We start from the raw sequence: 20011 nt of genomic DNA, 5'->3' as shown, positions 1-20011 counted from the left end.
GGATGATTATATACTGCTTTCATTGGAGCAGTTGACATTCTTTAGAAAGGTTTTTTATTGCCAAGGGTAAACAGACTGTGATAAATTCCAACATGGCTCATTTAACAAGTTAATAAAGACACATTACCCTGTTAACAACCAAGCAGTTGTGCAACACGGAAAAGGCTCGAAACAAAGTATAACATTAACTGTGAAAATACAATCAAATTAAACTTAACATTTAACAACATTTTGTAAAAGGAATAAGTCTTAGAAAGCAAACTATTAAAAACCCTTATATAATTCATAATTGCACAGATGTGTTTATCATCATATTCTTACAATCAACAACATAACAACATAATAAGCTGAGCTACAGCATCTACATACTAGCGTGTTATGTGGACCCAAACAATAATTTGAGATTATTAAATTATAATAGTGTGAATTAGGTTCTTTGAAATAATTGAAAATCATACACACATCTCTAACTGACATCAATATTTCAGACATGCTTACTGCAAACAATGATATCTTATATATAAGAGGGCCACAAGGATGGAAATATTAAAATGTACACCTTTAGCTCTAATGCAGTGTATTCTTATAAGTGTGCTTTATTCGGGATTCCTACCAGAAACTCATAGAAGCGCACATTCAGAATATATGCAGCCTCTAAGATGGATGCCCTAAAAAATATTCTTTAAATGTGTGAACCTGTTTGTCAAATTAGCTCCAAATCAAAACCTAGTAAAATCCCCTTGGCTCCGTAAACAATAGATGTGTTTCCATCTGTGGTTAAAAAATATATCAATCTGCACCAGTCTCAGAGGGAGGAGAGAGCTGTCAGAAAAGATGAGCTAGAATTTAGATGAAAACATCAAAAGGGGGAAGAGGAGCACAACATGATCCCACATAAGAGAAAAACGTGCATGTAAATAAACAAGACAACAGAAAACCCCAAGCAAATAAATATGACACTTACATATATCTGTATACTTAGACAATTTGCCCTATTGGAGATAAACTCTAAGTCAAAAATCCTAAAATCACAATCGGGCACTAACTCTCAGTATTTCCAATGTGACCTTCATGATACAATGTTTGAAAAACCACATGACACTTATGATTGAGGTTTAGTCTGACATCTCTGTGGTTATTAAAGTCAACATGTATATCCATATCCTTCCCAAACCAAAGTTTTAGGAGGGTAGGCTAATATTCTCTGTGGTTGGATCCCCCATAAAATATAGATTTCTTTTGTGTCACAGTTTAAAAACTCCTTTAGGGTTTTCAAATATTTAAGGTAGTTGCATGAAGATCACTAGAGCATGTTTACTTGTAAGGGAAACATGGATCAGGTATTTTCTGATTCTCATGTCGTACTCAGTGCCATATTAAAGAGAACAAATGCTGATATGTCTCTGCAGCAGCGTGGCCATACGGAGTGATAATGGCTTGACATGCTGCAGAAAATGCCTGTCATTGTCCCGCTGAATCCACCGCAGACATCTGGTGTCATTTGTATCTAAATGGAACACACACTGCATGACTGATGAGTAAGAGAAAATTCTAACTTGTAATATACTTTGAGGGAAACAGGTGTCCAACGTAAAACGTTTGAAATAGTAATCAAGTTAAAGTTAAGTACCTCAAAATGTAACTTGAGTACATCTTCAAACTTACTTTAAACAACTGTCAACATTAAAATATATAGAGAAGACTTTATTTAGAGTTACACTGCTTGAAAAGCAGAAGTTATGTGCTCCCCTCCTCTTTGTCTCTATACTGTCTCCCTGCTGCACAGACACACCAGGTCCGCCCCTGGCTCCGCCTCCCCCAGGTGTCCTAATTACGTTCAGCTGGGGACTTGAAAAGCAGAAGCTGGAGGCAAAGGGATGTGGCCTGTTCATCCTGATGAGCTACTTTCTAACAACAACACAATGGCTCTTTAGATAATTAATAATTTCACCACATCACTTTGAGATATACAGTGAAGACTCTGAAAATAATTACCGAGTTAATCAGCACAAATAATAGCTAACAACATTGCAGCTGATGGGACTAAATCAAAAGGTCATCTCTAATATCTCTGTGGGGAGGTTATGTTCCCGGCTATAATGAGAAACAACTCATTACGACCCATCTATTATATTTTGCTTGATTAATTATCATGTTCTTGTAATAAAAACCTGTCAGGGTCACTGCGGAGAAAATTATTCCTAACAGTGTCAAACTTTATGTGAAGGAATTATTTGTTCACATTGTTTGACTCATGGGTCTCCTGAAGTTTGTCGACTGAGGTCACTCCTACTACAGCTGGACATCCTGTCAACTGTCCACACTTTGTCCTCATAAAATCACTGAACACCCGTTAGACAAGTAAATAAGCACTTCTGGCAAATTATTATGAACCATCAGAAAGAACTGAAACAATTTGGAATATTGCTAGTTGATTACCTCTTTGGCAATCCCATTGGAAGATATTTGGCAAGTAATTGGATGTCTTCAATTATGTCGAAAAACTGAAGTTTCTTTTGTATTCTTCATGTGCAAATAGTCAAACATTTTCATTACCAGCACGCAACATCAGCAACTCCATTAAAAAAGATCAACACTAAAAGGGTTCCTTATAAGTTGTTAAAGTCATCCTGGGGAGGACTTCATGACAATTTCATCCAATAATTGTTGGGACATTTCACTCAACATCAAATATGTCAATAGAAAGAAAGTCAGGGGACTTTTAAAATAGTTAAAATTCATCCTTTGGGGAACATCTGTACAAAAAATATCCATGGCAATACATCTATTGCTGTAAATACTTCAGTCTGATCAGCAGACCAACATTGCTATCCCTAAAGAGTCAGTGCAAACACGGCTAATATCAACACCAACTTTTAAAAACTGTCTTTCTTCCCTCATACCTACTCTCTCAACCTTTTTTCTTATCATTGACATGTTGGAAAAAAGAACGTGTGGTTCTGTTACTGGACTTTCTTTGGCAGGATCATGGATCTAAGGGTTCTTTTTAAAGGGCGAAGACCCCTTTGCTGAAAGAGATCAATGTGACAGTTCCATGTTTAAAAATACAATTGTATCGTGCATACAAAACTAAGCAATTAAAATATAGCTGATGAGATTGCTTGACGATGTCAGGGTAACAGTTCACTCATCAATCTTGTGAAAATTAAATGTATTTCCGTCTAGCTTTACAGATTTTATCTTGGCAAATGAAACATTAGATTCATGTTTTTGTGAAGTGTATTTTCTAACATTGTCTGCCCAGCCGTCTGTCTCTGTGGCGGAGGAAGGTGTTGGACGTGTCAGCACCACGCAGTCTGTACCTGAGGCAGCATTCTCTCTGGATGTCAGGCTCCTTTCTGCTCTGTTATGTGCTTCTTTTCAGGGATCTAAGCCTCTATGTTCGGTACACCTCTGATGTACTGTGGGTCTGCAGGAACGTCCACTGATGGTGGCACAGTGTCACCTGGTGGAGGGAAACTGAAACACGTGCACGCTGCCTGCATCTCAGCCTACATCAGCTACATAAACCAGGTCAGTAAAGGGACAGTCTTTCAATACTGATCAACTCTATTATCTATAAGTGTGTTGAAATGAGCTGGCCATGACTCAGCTTACATTAGATAATCCTTTATAGTCTGTTTCCTTGAAAATATAATACATTTAAATCTTGTACGGCATTTCAGACCACCTGGTGACAACACTACACCACTCCTGCTGCTTCTTCATCATGTCCTTTATTAAGCTGATTTAGTAGTAGATGCTGCTTAATGCTAAACAACAAATTGCTGACAGCATGAGGTATAATAAAATTAAATCAGCACAAAATGAAACTCTGGGTGGCAGATAATTAAAATATGTTTAATGCATGTCTTTAGTGGCAAAATATTTCACATAAATGAGTTGGAATTTCTTGTTTATGCACAGTCAAAATGTGCATAAATGTAATTAGTCTATGTATAATAATGTATTATTAGCAATCAAATGCTCTTATTTACAGATGAAGAACATAATATATACAGTATATCCTACAGTGGGCACAATGTGTTCCCTTGTTTCCCTTTTACAATCCAAACATGTCCGATAGGTTAACATATTTTAATGTTTCATTAAGGCACAATAGAATAATAAAAATAGATAACGGTAAAAATGTACTGTTATAAGACATGTTAAGCATTGCAAATATAAATATCTTTGGAGTTTATCAAATCTCTGAGACCCTCTGCTACATTTAATCCTACATGGATCTTAACATGAACATTGTGTCCAGCTTCATATTGTTTTCTAGCAGAACTGATTTTAATTCATGTTAGATGTGTTGGCAGTTATTAGGACACCAACCAACAAATGTCATATTCAGACAACTTTTTGTTGTCTTATTTGTTATCTGCCTATTGATTGCATAGTCTTTTCTTGTCAAGAGTATATTCAATTCTTATGCTCTGTCATTTTCCTTTTCACTCAGGAATCTTTTCCTTTACTGCTCTTTGCATAGTTCATATATATTCATACGGTCAAATGATGGTCTCTATTTGGCACTCATTTGAGTCGCTACAAACAGACCTACATATTTCAAAACTTGACACATTGCACAATTGCCCTGACAGCTTACAGTTTGGGGAATCTATTTAAATCCATCACAACATGCCCTCGATGGTGTCCAGCTTCGTCGAATGCTCAGCCTTAGTGTGAGGCATTTGCTGCTGTTCACAGACCTGCTGGTACTCTTTCAGCAGCTTCACCACCTCGACATGTCCGAACTGCAAGGCGTCATCCACCGGGAGGTTGCCCCACCTGCACAGCAACCGATACAAAAGGTAACGGTGAAGAGAGTCATCAGCTGATTAAACATACAGGGGGATTCTCAGCAGTGCACATTTAAAGGTGGGGTAGGTAAGTTTGAGAAACCGGCTCGAGATACACTTGTTGTTATATTCCATGGAATGCTCTTAACATCCCGATAGCAATGAATATCTGAAGTGCTTTGACAACAAATCCATAAAGAAATGTCATCTGTGGAAGCCGTAGTACTGTAAAAAGCACGACCAATCATTTTAGCCGGCCCGGCTAAAGTAACTGGATGGCCTACCTGCCTGTCAGCCTTCCATCGGGGCACAAACTTATCTCGTGCCCTCATTGGTCATGTGCACGTTCGTGTGTGTTGGAGGAGGGGCTCTATAAGGAAGTGGCAGGTTTTCTCCGGCTGTGTATTTTCAAATTCTAGCACACTCGAGCCGGTTTCTCCAAAATTACCTACTGTACCCCACCTTTAAGTATTCAACTTTTTTCAAATTCAAATGAGTAGGTAAAGACAAATTAACCTAAAAAAGATTCACTCTTAGGATGTATTTATTAATTTACACTGGAAATTCTGCCAATATGGAATAGGGATCCACATCTGGCTCAGCACGAAAATAGTTGTTCTTTGTGTGAGCATGTTTATAATGGAGATACAAAGTTTGTGATAGCAAGTTTCCAAATTGCAAAAAAAAACATTTCCAAAAGTTCAACTTCTACTAGACGACTGCCATTTTAGTGGCATTTTACGTAATTGTAATATAAGCTACTTTAAGTGCCTCCTCTAAGTGGTTGTCGTTATGCCATGCATGTCTTGCTCTCAATTATAATGGTACCATTTTTACTGAATTTCAAAAACATTTTTTGACTTGATTTGCTCAGGGAAAAACTGATCAGAAATCACCTCACGGGTGACGGGTGGGAAGAAGCATATACTGTTACATTTAATTCTCAGCCAAATTAGCTCACAAAAAAGAATAGGAAATGTTTTGAATTCCATTTGAAAACAACATAAAACAGACAAGAAGTCAACATATGTGATCCTGTTAAAAGGCTTTATTTAGCTGTTTAGAAATGAAAGAAAAGGATAGAAAGAAAGATCTCACCTGTCTTCTACAAATGGATTGACTTTGCAGGTTTCAGTAAGGAACTTCACCACATCTGCATGACCTGAAAATAAATCATAAAGACAACCGTTTAGTTTCCCTTTAGATAGAGTTAGAGACAATCTTTATCTAAAAACACTGTTTCCACTTGGTGTCGAAAACAATGCTAGAGCAGCATACCGCTTTAAATCATATTGCCCCAAGCAAGCCAAAGCAATGACAAATAGTGGGTGAAATATAGCTGCTGAGACACACACTACATGGGAAAAAAGAATGATCACTATTCAAGAGTGCACAGCTTTTTCATTTGGAGGAAAAATATAACACCCATTTCATCTTGTAAACAGATGACTTGCTTACAAGGCTCTTTTTAAGAAATGTTACTGTTGAAGAAACAGCAGCAGAGAAATAAATCTGTGCTGTGAATAAACTTAAAGCACAACAACAACAAGATGAATAATCAACCAAAGGCTTCTCTGAGTTATGTGAATGTGAACCAAAGCAACGGTGCCTCCATAGATCCACTAATTATAGCCGTTTACATACACTGCAAGTAAAACACAAGTCCCCTGTCAACTCAAATTAACGTGTTTGATACAGGTTCGCTTGAGTGGTTTAAACCAATCCTCATTTCTGTGTACATTACTCTTGCTTAAGTAAAACAGTCATTTGTTCACCTGCTTTGATGTTGGGCACAGCGTTTGAGTCTGTGGTAATAGTAGTTTTATATCAGGATATCTATAAGTGGTTAATTTTCACTTTATTGGAGTTCATACTTGTCTTCTTTTTATTTGGCTCATTCCCTCATTAGCCCCACAGTACAAACACCACCTCACTCTCACTTGTCCCCTGCAAGATTGTGCTACGTGTATTGCCAAGCTCTCCAGCGTTCAGTTTGTATTAGCCGGTATATCTGCTCTGCCCGTTTCTGACCCTTACTGCCTGATTTCGGACCTCGAGTTTTCTGCCGAATGTGTGTCTGATTGACAGATCCCCTGGCTTTGGATCCCTATTCTGACTGTCGCCCTTCATTGGAATTGTTTGCCTGACTGATGGATATCCTGGTTTTGACTCTGCTTGAATCAGGCTTAAGCAAAACAGCTCTCCAATCTTCTGTCTGTATCTGAGTTGCGCTTCCAGTCCCCACCTGGGAACATTACAGATGTAGTGTTGCTCATTCACTAATTATCAGGACAGATCATGCGGAGCTCACCTTCTGCTGCAGAGATATGTAGAGCGGTTCGAGAATCATAGTCTTTCAGGTCCATGTCCATGGATGACAGAGCAAACCTGAACGAATAAATAGAGTAAGTACAATTGATTATACTTTTTATACATAAAATAAAACGTTTTCCCACAGAGTCATACCAATATGAAACTATAAAAACCTATTTCAGCATTGACTTGAAAGTGGCTCTATGATTGTTTTAAATGATGTAGACAGACTGTTATATTTCACAAACCAGACTGAAATGAATACATAAAGTGTCCTCTAAATATGTGAGATCCATGCTAAGCAGCATTAAAGCAGTTTAATAAACTTAACTAAGATACTTGTGTTTTCCATTTGTATCATTTGTTGGCCTTCTTATTGTTTTCAGTACCCACGCCTGTTAACATTATAAAGGTAATTTGTTATACAAGAAAAACTATTTTCAGGTTTGCTGGAGATGTACCTTCTCAGGGCAGACACATCTCCACTGTAGGCAGCGAACATCAGATTAAATACAGACTTGTTCTGCAAAACACAGCAAAAAGAAACTTAAACATGGGAGGCAGAAACCACATTTGACATACAAGCAAGAACAAACAAATAAACAAACCCTGTCGTCTCCATCTGGTCTGCGAGGATCCTGCTTCTTCACAAAGTGCCTCAAGTTGTCATAGTTGTGGAAATTGAAGAGCGAAACGAGCTCCTGAGGGCGATAAGAGAGGATATAACTGTTAGAGGAAGAATACTCAGGAAAACATATGTATTATTTGTATGCTTTAGGACAAAGAAAAGTATTATGCAAACAAAAACTAGACAAGATTTAAGAGGACATATTCTGCTCATATTAGTATGTAGTGTCTCCACTGTGACATGTCTCCATGCTTTGATGTTCAATAAAGTCTTTATTTTTCTCATACTGCAGCACCTCTTTTCACCCTCTGTCTGAAACCAGAGCCCAGTCTGCTCTGATTGGTTAGCTGGCCGGCTCTGTATGGATTGGTCAACCGCTTAGAGATGTTATGAGCCTTAAAACCATTAAACCTATGGAGTCACTGGTGGGATGTAAACTGCTACATCACAGGACACTGGTTTTACTTTATTAGTTAAAAGCCACAAACTAACTGTGCTCCATTCAGGGCTCGAGCTTAAGGACGTTCCGTCGTCGAAAAATATAGTGTCAGGGAGGATAAAAAAATATTTTGAGACGAATTTGGGACGAGAGTTAAAATAAAAATACCCTGCTAACTCTACTACAAACGGCGATGAAAATGAAACCGGCACGCACGCACGCACGCACGCACGCACGCACGCACGCACGCACGGCCTCTTTATTTACTTACTCCTCTTCATCCCCTATGGGTAATAAGGCTGAGATGAGAACTCTCCATCGTATTTAGTCCTTAGCAATATGCTGCCTCTCCCCACGTAGGGATGGGTACCGAGCCCCGGTATTAAACGGACCCCGGGCCGGAGTTATTAAAGACAGTGGTAATGTTAAGCTCCGACGTTATCGGACTTTTTATCGGTACTGGAGACATTTAAAAAATATATGAAATATGTATTATTGCTACATACACATTATATCGCAGTTTTAGTTTCGCCAACTCCGTTTCTAATATGCAATAAGACTAAAACATGCGTCTATGATGTATTTTCGAGCTTTCCAATCCAGACGAGATCTCTCTCTCCCGTCTGTGTGCGAGGGGCCGGGGCAGTTTGTAAAGGTCTCCTGACTGTGTTACAGACTGTCATCCTGGTTAGTGGTTATGTGTGTGTTTGGTTATGTGTGTGTTTGTTTAAATATATTTGGCCTTTGTTTATGTGATTTACTCAAATAAAAAGGTTGATGAATTATCATCTAATGATTGATGATAATGATGATGTTTTATTCATGTTAAAGGTCACTTTGAATGATGTTAACTAATGATAATGTAGAAAAACTAACATTTTAAATTCGGGACGGTCCACATTAATTTCAGGACGGCTTAGAGATTGTATTTCGGGACGGTTCTGGGAGGATGGTGAAAAAAGATAGTCGAGAGCCCTGGCTCCATTAATCATTGTAAGCACCTTCCAACAATCATTAATACTGATCGCTTGAGCCTAAACTCTTAAGTTTCTGGTTTTGGAAGAATAAACCTTAATTGTGTTCTAAATCAACATTAATGTGTTTAACTAAGCAGGTCCTTATTAATTTCTTCAGCAATGAAAGTTACTTGTAAGATTTAAAAACGTCAGACTTTGGAGCCATTGAGTGACTATATAAAAACACACAGAAAACACCAGCAGACAGCAATACCCAAAACATATGCCATCAGATGCTATGATATTGTGCTACTCTTATTTAAGTATCTCTACTTTACCATAAAGCGTATGAATACAAAGGCACAACTTCATAAACGGTAACATATTGCCCTCACCAGACAAAAGTGTATTCCCCGAACACTGTTTCCCACTCTGTCCAGAGGAGGAGACCAACACATCACCCCCATGACGTTGGGGATGACCAACAGAATGGCGCCGGACACCCCCGATTTGGCTGGCACTCCCACCTAGGAGATGAGAGTTTACTTCACTTCACAAAAAGACATTGAATTCCCACAGACTGAACAACTGAAGAGATCAGATTCTATGTTTGATGCTTCTGAGCTTGCACAACTTTGATCTGTACTCACATGAAAAGCCATCTGGCCAGAGAAGTCGTACATGCCACACGAGTGCATAAGACTCAAAGTGTTCCGCACTGCCTCGGCACTCAGGACATGCTCGCCTGTGATTGGACAGATTCCTCCGTTGGCCAGCGTGGCAGCCAGAATACTTCCTGACTCACAGGTCACCTCGATGGAGCAAAGCTAAGAACAAAAGAGGAAAATACATTTTAAATCAATCTCACGCTACTCATGATTATTGATTGAATAATAAGCTCCATGGCAGAGCAGTTTACCTGGAAGTAGAAGTCCAGGGCATCGATCATATCTGCTCCTGGGGGAAAACACTGGTGAAGGAACGATAATCATCATGACTATTGGATTGAATAAAGTGTGTTGGCCTAGCGCTGTTCAATTATACTATGATTTCTCAACCAGCAAAAAATCAAGATTATACCTGTCAGGTTGCAAAACTCTCTTATTCTGGCCCCTTAAATAGGGTTCAATGTTATTTTATAACTATAACATGATAAAGTGTTGATGCACACAGCGGTGTTGGAGATATACAGAGAAGCTATCTAAAAGGAACTTCAGTTGAAGATCGGTGGTCAACCAAATTAATGACGGTAGCGAAAATGGATAAAGGCTAATTTGGGTAAATACAAACCTAAACGATACATAATTTAAAATGGTGTTCTCTCTTATATATACTTGTAGGTCTATTAAACAAAGAAAAGATAAGAACATTATGAAGACAATGTAGTGATAAAGCTTGACTTTCTTACACTATTTGATTCGTCAAAGCCACATCTTTACAGGTTTCAACTTTTCCCATGTTATCTCTTTTTTATTTGAATATAAACTGATGTAATATTGCTACTTTTTTCACAGTTTCTAATTGATTGAATAATAAATCAAACCCCGAGCCTGTTTTTCAGGTTTCAGGCTCGAAAATGACATTCCCAGAACAAATGACTGTAACTTCACTTCTAAAAGGTTTATATGAATATTTTTTGTTATCAAAGCAAGGTTACATCTGTGAGTTGGATGTAGAAGTGTCAGAATCAATATAGATGTTTCTGTGTCAGAGTAAATTCAGATGGAACATAGCATAAAAATGTAAATTCCTGTCTCCGCCTAAAGAAAACCCATTACTTATAGTGAAGACCAACCTTGAATGATGGGTTAGTAGCCTAAAAGCTTTAGGAATCCAAATTATAACATATAATAAGTACCCTGTATCAAGATTGAGGCAAAACAAGTGACATTTGACCTTTTTAGAGAGGTTTATGAAAATAAAGTCCAGGCGGAATAAGCTTTGGGCACATTTGGGCCCATTTGGGCCCATCAGTGCCATTTGACCTTTTTCAGATACCAGACTATAAAAATCATTGTATTACATTGAATAATCACTATAGGTATTCATTCCATTAAAAAAAAAAAAATTAAAAACATGTAAATAAAAAAAAAGATTCTTAAAAAAATATTAAAAATATTTGTGTGAGTGTGTATAAAAAAAATCAGGGTCCCCGTCGGCGGGGACCTTCGGGCTTAACAGGTTAATAAACTGAATACTGGCAGATTCATCTGTAATTAAAACATTACAATTTGTCTAAGGAAACATAAAACCATGTGAATTTGTGCAGTTGGATATAGGTATGTAAACATTAAGCAGCAGGAAATAAAAACAATTTCTAACCCCACATTTTCAGCCCTCTCTAACTGACCTTCTTCTCTTTCATGTAGTATCCGATGGCAAAGTTTCTGTCGCCTGTTTCTTTTTCTGACTGGAACCTGAGACAGACAGGCAGGAGGGGTCAGTACTAAAACATAAATAATGCAATAGAGCATTGCACAGGCCTTTTTCTGTGTCTTTCAATGTATGTGTGATAAATCGAGGATATATTCATTCAAAATACCTCAAATGTATTTGCATTACACTCACATGGCATTGCTGAATCCCACATACTCTTGGCCTGCCATCTTTTTCACAAAGTCCATAACCTGGGCAAACAAAGACACCATTTTAAGTGTACTGCTGCATCCATGACCACTGACACAATTAACTCTGTATGTGTCTTTGTGATTCATATTCATGGTGCAACCAGACAATAGGAAAAGTACTTACATAGTCAAACTTCTCTGCCTTATTGGAACGAGGCTGAAAACCAAGCGAGAGTGATTTTCTTGTGTTGATTGTAATTGCTACAATCATACCATTCATGCATTTATAGTACTACTTATTACACAGGCTAAAACGATACATGAATATATCACTGATTTCATAATTTAGTACCCTATTATCAGCGCGTACAGTGCAAGGGGAAAGATAGCCGATCATAAACCACAGAGCTCAAGTATTTTACAAAACAGGACTGCAGACAAAGTTTGTTGAAAAGCACAAAAGTGCTTTCTATTAAGACCTTCCAAATAACATTCACATCCAAATCCAGTTAACATTTCACCAAAAACAAATGTCATACATTAGGATGTTTTTGTATAATATATTAATAGCTTGTTGATTCATGACAGGCTTTGTCATTAAGACCATCATCACATCAACAGGCTTACTCAGCAACCCACAGGCTCTAAACTAGAATACATTGCACATTTAATTATTTAAAATTCGTCACTGTAAATGTGTTTCACGACAAAGAGCAAACATTTTATATTCTTTTTTCCCCTGATTATTTGAGCTGACTTTGTGCAGCGTTAGCACACTTTAATGATATTCATAAAACTTCCAGTGGGACTCCTGTCATTTTGTGAATACAAACAATATTACAAAAATCTAAAGCTTGTGTGACTCCAATGTCAAACAACAGTTTGTACAATAATCCCGCTCACACACTTTTACTAAATGGAGATTAATTTGCAGTGTGTGCTGACTCGACCATCACACAGCAGGCCATTCATGTCCATCTGCTCACCTTGATAAGAGAGCTGATCACAATGGCTCCTGCGTTCACCATGGGATTGTGGGGCTTATCTAGGAGAAAGGACAACGAGATACGACGAATGTTGAAGCATAAATCTATAGTATAACAAAAATGTATCATACTGAAGTTTAACATTTACTGAAAGCCAAAGAGGTGCTGTACATGCTGCAATTCAGCTGAGGTCGTGATGGGGAAAAACTATATGAGCTCGCCTGACCTGCATGACCTGTCCCATACAATTAATTGTATTGCTTCTTTTATGATCAATCAATTGTTTGTGTAGTTTATATATGTTATGTGAAAGTGGCGGCGCCAGAGATTTTCTCTAGGGGGTGCTGTGGGGTAGCTTGATGTTTCATAGAGGGTGCTCAAACATTAAGGGTTTCCCATTAATGCACCAGCGCTACAGTTGAATGTTCTACTGCAACACTCCCCACACCACACACAGTGTACCCGCAACTGTTACAATGAAGGCTCGATAATCAGCTCACGGCATAGGTGTAAGCAGGGGTAAAGTGCTATTTTTACAAGTGGGGAGTGGACCTCACCTCCTCTAGGAGGGTCCTAACCTCCTCTGGGGTCCGGGGGCATGAGATTTTTTTTTAAATATTGAAGTTAAAAGCATCAATCTGGTGCACTTTGAGAGCAACATTAAGAGATCTATAGATACATCTCTCAACAACACCCATATGAAACAGAACTGTAAACAGATTTTCTATTTCTTTATAGACATTTTACAAATCACTCCCCTTTTAAAACAAACCGTTTGAGACCCACTGAGATAACTAGACTAAAGTTAACTATCTAAACACTGAGAGTCCTTTACTTCACCTGAGCTGAGGTTACCTGAGACTCTCCATCTGACAGGAGAGTTCTCCCTCCACCTTGTTGTTGAAAAAGCTCCTTATACCCGTTAGCTTGGCTAGCTAGCACCAGATGCTAACCACAACGATCTCCGGTAGATACTCACCGGTGCGCTCTCTCTCTCTCGCTCGTGCACGCACACAAAATGGCTCGGGCCACCACACACACACACACACACACACACACACACACACACACACACACACACACACACACACACACACACACACACACACACACACACACACACACACACACACACACACACACACACACACACACACACACACACACACACACACACACACACACACACACACACACACACACACACACACACACACACACACACACACACACACACAGAGCAGGGCTTGAATGAAACACAGAGAACCAGAAGTAAGCTACTTGTACTCACGAGGCCTATTATGTGCAGAATCCCTCTCGCTTGATTGATTGGTTTTGATTGAGTGTCCACACGTGGACGTTTAAGGACTAAAAAACAATCATTTGTTTCACTTTGCTGTTAGCAAATCATTTGGCGCTCTAGCTAACAGGAAGTCACTCAAGTGTCACAAAGTAATTTAGCCTATGGGTAGGTCAAAAATCGAATGGGTGCTGGCCATTGGCCTAATCATATCACCTGTGTTGGCTTTATGTTTTTGATCAAACATTTGTTTGTTTCACATTTGCATTGATGTAATCAATAATTGTTCTAATTTAATACAAATAATAATAATAATTTTCGAAAAAAACACATTTCTTGGGGGTGCTTTGGCAATCCTGGGGGGTGCTTCAGCCTAGGATTGCCTAGCTCCCCCCTGGCGCCGCCCCTGTATGAAATGTAGCTTTGAATTTAGTTGTGAGCCTAAGCTCAAAGGTACATTGCTTGTAAGAAAAAAAAGATAAAATGTAAAAAGCTATGATACGGTGAATATAAGATGGACCATTTATCAGTTTCAGCAGGAAGAAGGAATAATCCGTTAAGTGTGTAATAGCCAAGCGGCAAACTCTGGGGAAGAGCCGGGACGCCAATACGGAAGTGCCACACACTGCAGTTCATACATGGGCCGCTAGGGACTGGCTGCAGAAAGGAGCAATTTCCATAGACCCCCATGTTAAAATGCCCAACTTTACAGCAGAAAAAAACATGTTTCTACCCATGGATGCAATAAATATTATTATCGATATAGTTATATTCCACCTTCATGATTATGAATCTGTGAGTGAATTGTTTTCTAACACGACCCTTTTATTTATATTAGGTTTACATTTTTGCATAAATTAGGGCGTGGTCACTTTGATGGACACGTACGTGCCTCACTGTCAGCTAACAGCAACTTGTCCACTCTGCTAGGCTACAACCATAGAGGCTACAACGTTAGTTAGTCATAGTACTGTACTTGACCCTTTAGCTTTAGCCGTGTTCGTGGTGATTGTACCTTTTAGGGAATATTGTTACAAATACCAGACAATTAAAATGTCGTGCTGTGCGCTTGAATGTACTAACAGAACTTCCAAGAAGTGTTAACCCCGTTCGCAGGTGTTTGTGTGCTTGGTAGCATAGCTTGTTACTTATTAGCCAGCTAAGGACGTAACCCTTAATGCATACATTACATATACATTTTAGTTTATGATTCAGCCTTAGGTAAGACTTTTATAGTCTATGGCTATGACGCCCATAATGCTAAACGGGAGCAAATGTTAATAGGGGACCCAATTATCCCAGTGGTGGCTGCCGGAGCTAACGGAGCCGCAGGGGGCTAGCTCCAGCCGGCGTCCCGGAGCTAGCCCCCTGCGGCTCCGTTAGGTCCGGGCGGTGGAGTCCGTCTTTTCTCAACGTGTGAATGACAAGCATTAAGAATAACAAAATATAGCAAATTCTCTTGCAGATTGTCTCATTTGATTATGAATGTAACGTTTATATAGGGGAACTACACTGTTAGCAGTAACTTGGTATGCATGTATTTCATGTTAGCTTAGCTTCTTAGCTTGAGCTAGCTCTGTTTACTTCCAGTTCGGAGGCAGCAGGTCCCGCCTCGGCTCCGCCTCTTTGCCCTTATTTGGAGCAGGCGGGATTAGACTCTGACGTCACAGTCGAGCCGTTAGTGGCCGACTCCGCCTACTAAGGGCTTCACGGCAACTCTGCAGAATCCTATGGGTGACGTCACGGACACTACGTCCATTTATATATACAGTCTATGGTAATAGCCCTGATCCAGCCAGTCATTTCCTCCCATGCCTTACTCACCTTCATCATCGAGTGAGAGCATGTTGAACTTGAATCCGCTGGGCTCCATGCCGACATATTGATGAACCTTCTCTGTTCCCGCCTCGTGGACGGCGATGGCGTACTGCAGTGGCTTAACGCAGGACTGCAGGCAGAACGGCTGCTTGGTGTCGCCCACTGAGTGCCTGCAGGAAGAACACACAATGTCTAATCGAACCTGCATTAACTAATTATCTGTCCTTGTTTATGTTTCCAATAAACATTAAGCTGGATACTAAGAAGCAACACCTAAGGCCTGTACTACGAAGCCGGATTTTCGCTTAGCGGGCTAACTTCAGGGAAAACTCTGGGTTTCCGGTCCTACGACACTGGTTCTCTTTTTAGCGGGCTAGATCTCCATGGTAACTTATGCTGAGCGGACCAGGTTAGGTTGCAGGCTAAGAGATCAACTCAGTGAAACACCGCCTGCTGACCAATCAGAGCTCCGCGTGCGGAGTTTAAAGCGATCAAGTCATTTTTTATCCGGGATAAAGTGTTTAAGTCATGGATGTTTAAAGTGTAACGTCTTCATATTTGTCTAATATTATGGTTCACTTTTCATTCAGGAAGTATGAAGCTGCGCTGTCAGTGCGCTTCTCCATGTTTGTGATTGGTCAAATGTTGCTAACCCCGCCCCTTTTATGTGAACATGCACCTAACTAGATAGGACACGGCTGGCTTGAGCGATCCACTTGATAACCCGCGTCGTAGTACCGTTTAGCGAGAGCACGTATGTTTTGGATTAGGCCAACCGGCTAACTCAAACATATCCAGGTTATGTTGAACCGGCTTCGTAGTACAGGCCTCTGCTGCTGTTTGAGGGTTCGTTGTCTTACTCATGGGCATATTTTTTTCTATTAATTCAATGGTACAAAAAAGGACACACTACTTAAAGGGGCCATATGATGCTCATTTTCAGGTTTCACTGCTGTGACATGTTTACATGCTTTAATGTTCAAAATGGTATTTATTATTTTCATACTGCCTGTGCTGCACCTCTTTTCACCCTCTGTCTGAAACCAGAGCCCAGTCTGCTCTGATTGGTTAGCTGGCTGGCTCTGTTGTGATTTGTCAACCACTTTGAGATGTACAACACTCCCAAAAACCACTGAGTTATAAGACTGTTTTAGTCAAGTACAAATCCATAACTCTTACCTCTGGCCATCCACTGTACACAGAGACACACCCCACAGATCTGGACTAAACTTGGCCAGCTGGGGGATGTAGTTTGCGACCTAAAACCACAAAACACAAGAGGAACACAAAAACAGTTAAATTACAGTTTAAGGTACAGACCAAGGTCTCAAAACGATCAAGCACTGAGCAGAAGAGGATGCGTTATTTGAAAGAAAATGATTTTGTTCGTGCAGGAATTCAGTGAAACGGGACATGATCAGGATTCCTACAGTATGACTTATTCTGTCACATACAGTCATTTCATACATCTTCAGTAATACTTTGAATTCTTAAACAATTGTGAGAATGCAGTGTAAATGTGCTGTGGATTATGTTAAGTAGGAATACAAATCATTATCCATGTGTGTGCAAGGCTTTAATAAAATACGCTATGTTTCTTTACTCTTAGAAACAAAATAACAAAAGCATACCTTCCCATCAATTTGAGTTTCCACCGCGTTGTAGATTTCATTTATTTTTTGTACAAAAACATCAAACTCAGGAATGATGAATTTCTTTCTGAAGGCCTGGATCAGCAGGACGATGTTTCCACTGACACACCTGAGAGAGAAACAACATAAGTCAGAGGCACTCAGGAGTACTTTTGTTGAGTTTGAATGTGTGTGTTTGTGTGTGTTTGTGTGTGTTTGTGTGTGCGCGTGCATGTGTGTGTGTGTGTGTGTGTGTGTGTGTGTGTGTGTGTGTGTGTGCATTCGCGGCTGTTAGGGGAAGCAGCTGCCAGCTATCGGTCTAAGCTACAGGCTTTTGCTTTGATCAACATGACAGTGATTAAACCTGACATCTCCTGACACACACTAATTACAAAACACTTACTTTCACACGTCGGTTTTACATAATCAAGTTAAGGGAATACTTCACTATATACATGTAGTACAACATTTGCCTATCTATGCACATGTTAGAATGACGTGATTACATGCATGTTTAATGACTTGTTCTGGCAAGATACTGTATATCCTGTTTGCAATGCCTTTTTTACATGCTGCTGCAATTGTCCCAATTAGGGATCAATAGTGTATCTAATCTGATCTATTCTAATCACTAGCGAGAGGTAGTAGTTCAGACTTTCTCCACATTCTTCTTGAACCTGTCATACATAGCTTTTAATTAGCAATGTAAAGTATGTGTAGGGGACAAGGGGAGAACACAGAAAGACAAAGGCAGAGACATGCAGCAGGTCACATACACCAAATGCTTCATTAGAATGGTATGTTTTGGAAGGTTGGACTAAAAATAGTTTGGGCTCGTGTCTGCAGCGGGGAGCGAATGGAAAACAAAACACCAAAGATATTCAGGGACAAGATACAAGTCCATATTGAGGTGTTGAGTAGAAGAGAAACAGTCCCGGAAACAGACGACACAGTGAAGAACTTTGGAAAGTAGTTAACTGCTCTATTTCTTGTCAGCAATGTGATTTCATCAAAACAAAGTGTGTAAGTGTATTTCCAAATAAAATAGGAATTTTTTAAAAGAAAAACACAGTCTTTATTGTGAGCTTTGTCTATCCTCTCCATTGATGAAGTATCATGTGTAACTGTCAGTATGTTGGTGCTTTGAACAAACTAAACAGAACAGAGCTCTACTGCATTGGATGGGTAGAGCCAGTAAAATATCAGCAAAATGTTATTATGTTGCGTGATGAATTACTCCTTTGAATCAGCAGCTACAAATTAAGTTTCCTGCTGCTGCAACAAGTTGTTGTCTTGTCTCACCTGTGGAAAAGTTCTCTGTCCATCATCACCTCACCAACAGAGTCGTTCACAGCATGTCGAATTCTCTCCATGCAGTCCTTTAGACGAGGATCTGACGGGTGGAGGCCGGTTTTCTTCAGGGCCTGCAAACAAGAGTGGACCATGACATTATAATGAGAGACAGACAGACAAGTGCTTAAATAGTTGGTGTTTTATTAGCTACTTACCGTGGTAAAGTGTGTAATGGGGACTTGTTCTTTTCCGTCTGTGATGGTGTAGAAAAGCATGTCTTCCACTCCAGAGCTGGGGGACATTGAAGAGCCATTCCTGATGAAGCGAAGATAAAAGTCTCAAAAAAGAATAAAGCAAGCAATCTTTATTACAGTCTTATATACAGAAGACATAGCTACAATTATAATTCGTTTAAAAATCCTTAGGGAAAAAACAACTCGGTCATTCAATCATGCAAAATAATCTACAATTAAACCGCTAATATGGCATACACAAGAAGCAATATACGCTTTACATACATGTTCGGATAAGTTACTATGACATGGTTTTGTTTGGGGGTTTTTTGGACAGTGAAAGTTTTGAAACTCCAACATCAAAGTGCTGATTGCATCATTTATAGCTGCCACATGCTGATAACTGACACTATCTATAATGAACACCACATGAAGTAGCAGTTACTATACATATATTTGTCTTCATAAAAAAATATAATAAGAGGCAACTCATAATTACAATGTGGCTAAGCCTGTCAAATTGCCCAGCAGCAGCAACTCCTGTGATGACACCGAGCTGTTTTTATCACACTGAGACACTTACATTTTGAGTTGTAAATTGTCCAAGTGTGTCGGCGTTGGTCGCTGGGACGATGTTGTTGTTTTTGTGCTCAGACAGCATGCTGGCTGGATGATGAAGAGCTTCCTCGCAACGTCTGACTGTTTGGCGATCTGCTGGACAGAGTTGGACAGACGCAGGGCTCTCAGGCAGAGCATGGCTGCTCACAAAGCCGCTCTGACAGCCTAATTTACGGGGAAGATCACAGCAAACACCGCTGCTTGGTTCAGTGAAGAGCTGCTATCCTGCGGCTCCTGCGATGTAACTGACAGACAGAAGTTCTGCTGCCTTCAGGTGTCGTAGGGAATTGTATTCTTTCTATTCCTGAACTCTTTCTTTTTTACGATATTTTACTTACGTGTATTAAATTCTGCGGTGGAAAGTAACTTTAGCTCAAGTACTTTACTTAATACAATTCAACTTGTATTGAGTAACTTTTCTCAT

At 39.5% G+C, this 20011-nt stretch overlaps 1 protein-coding gene across 1 annotated transcript; it reads right to left on the bottom strand.

Moving 5' to 3' along the window:
* Positions 1 to 37: 37 nt before the first annotated feature.
* gls2b (glutaminase 2b (liver, mitochondrial)) lies at positions 38 to 19832 on the bottom strand. Its single transcript, XM_034082870.1, has 18 exons — positions 19553 to 19832; positions 18952 to 19051; positions 18746 to 18867; positions 17444 to 17573; positions 16992 to 17071; positions 15819 to 15982; positions 12695 to 12753; positions 11893 to 11925; positions 11710 to 11768; positions 11492 to 11558; positions 10061 to 10111; positions 9792 to 9968; positions 9537 to 9668; positions 7727 to 7819; positions 7580 to 7641; positions 7117 to 7193; positions 5904 to 5967; positions 38 to 4794 (listed from the first exon to the last, which is right to left on the bottom strand). The coding sequence occupies exons 1-18, from the start codon at positions 19723 to 19725 to the stop codon at positions 4638 to 4640; spliced, it is 1800 nt and encodes a 599-aa protein (XP_033938761.1). The 5' UTR covers positions 19726 to 19832; the 3' UTR covers positions 38 to 4637.
* Between the last annotated feature and the right edge of the window lie 179 nt (positions 19833 to 20011).

This window comes from Pseudochaenichthys georgianus, chromosome 5, assembly GCF_902827115.2.
Source record: "Pseudochaenichthys georgianus chromosome 5, fPseGeo1.2, whole genome shotgun sequence".
Taxonomy (NCBI): Eukaryota; Metazoa; Chordata; class Actinopteri; order Perciformes; family Channichthyidae; genus Pseudochaenichthys; species Pseudochaenichthys georgianus.
The sequence above is the reverse complement of the archived record's forward strand: the minus strand, read 5'-3'. Positions and strand labels throughout refer to the sequence as shown.

Excerpts from the sequence above, each read along its gene's own strand:
- gls2b (XM_034082870.1), bottom strand. The coding sequence starts at position 19,725 with ATGCTCTGCCTGAGAGCCCTGCGTCTGTCCAACTCTGTCCAGCAGATC. Across the intron at positions 9,969-10,060 it reads CCCTGGACTTCTACTTCCAG|CTTTGCTCCATCGAGGTGAC; the intron begins GTAAACTGCTCT and ends TTTTGTTCTTAG. Across the intron at positions 9,669-9,791 it reads CTGGCCAGATGGCTTTTCAT|GTGGGAGTGCCAGCCAAATC; the intron begins GTGAGTACAGAT and ends CTCATCTCCTAG.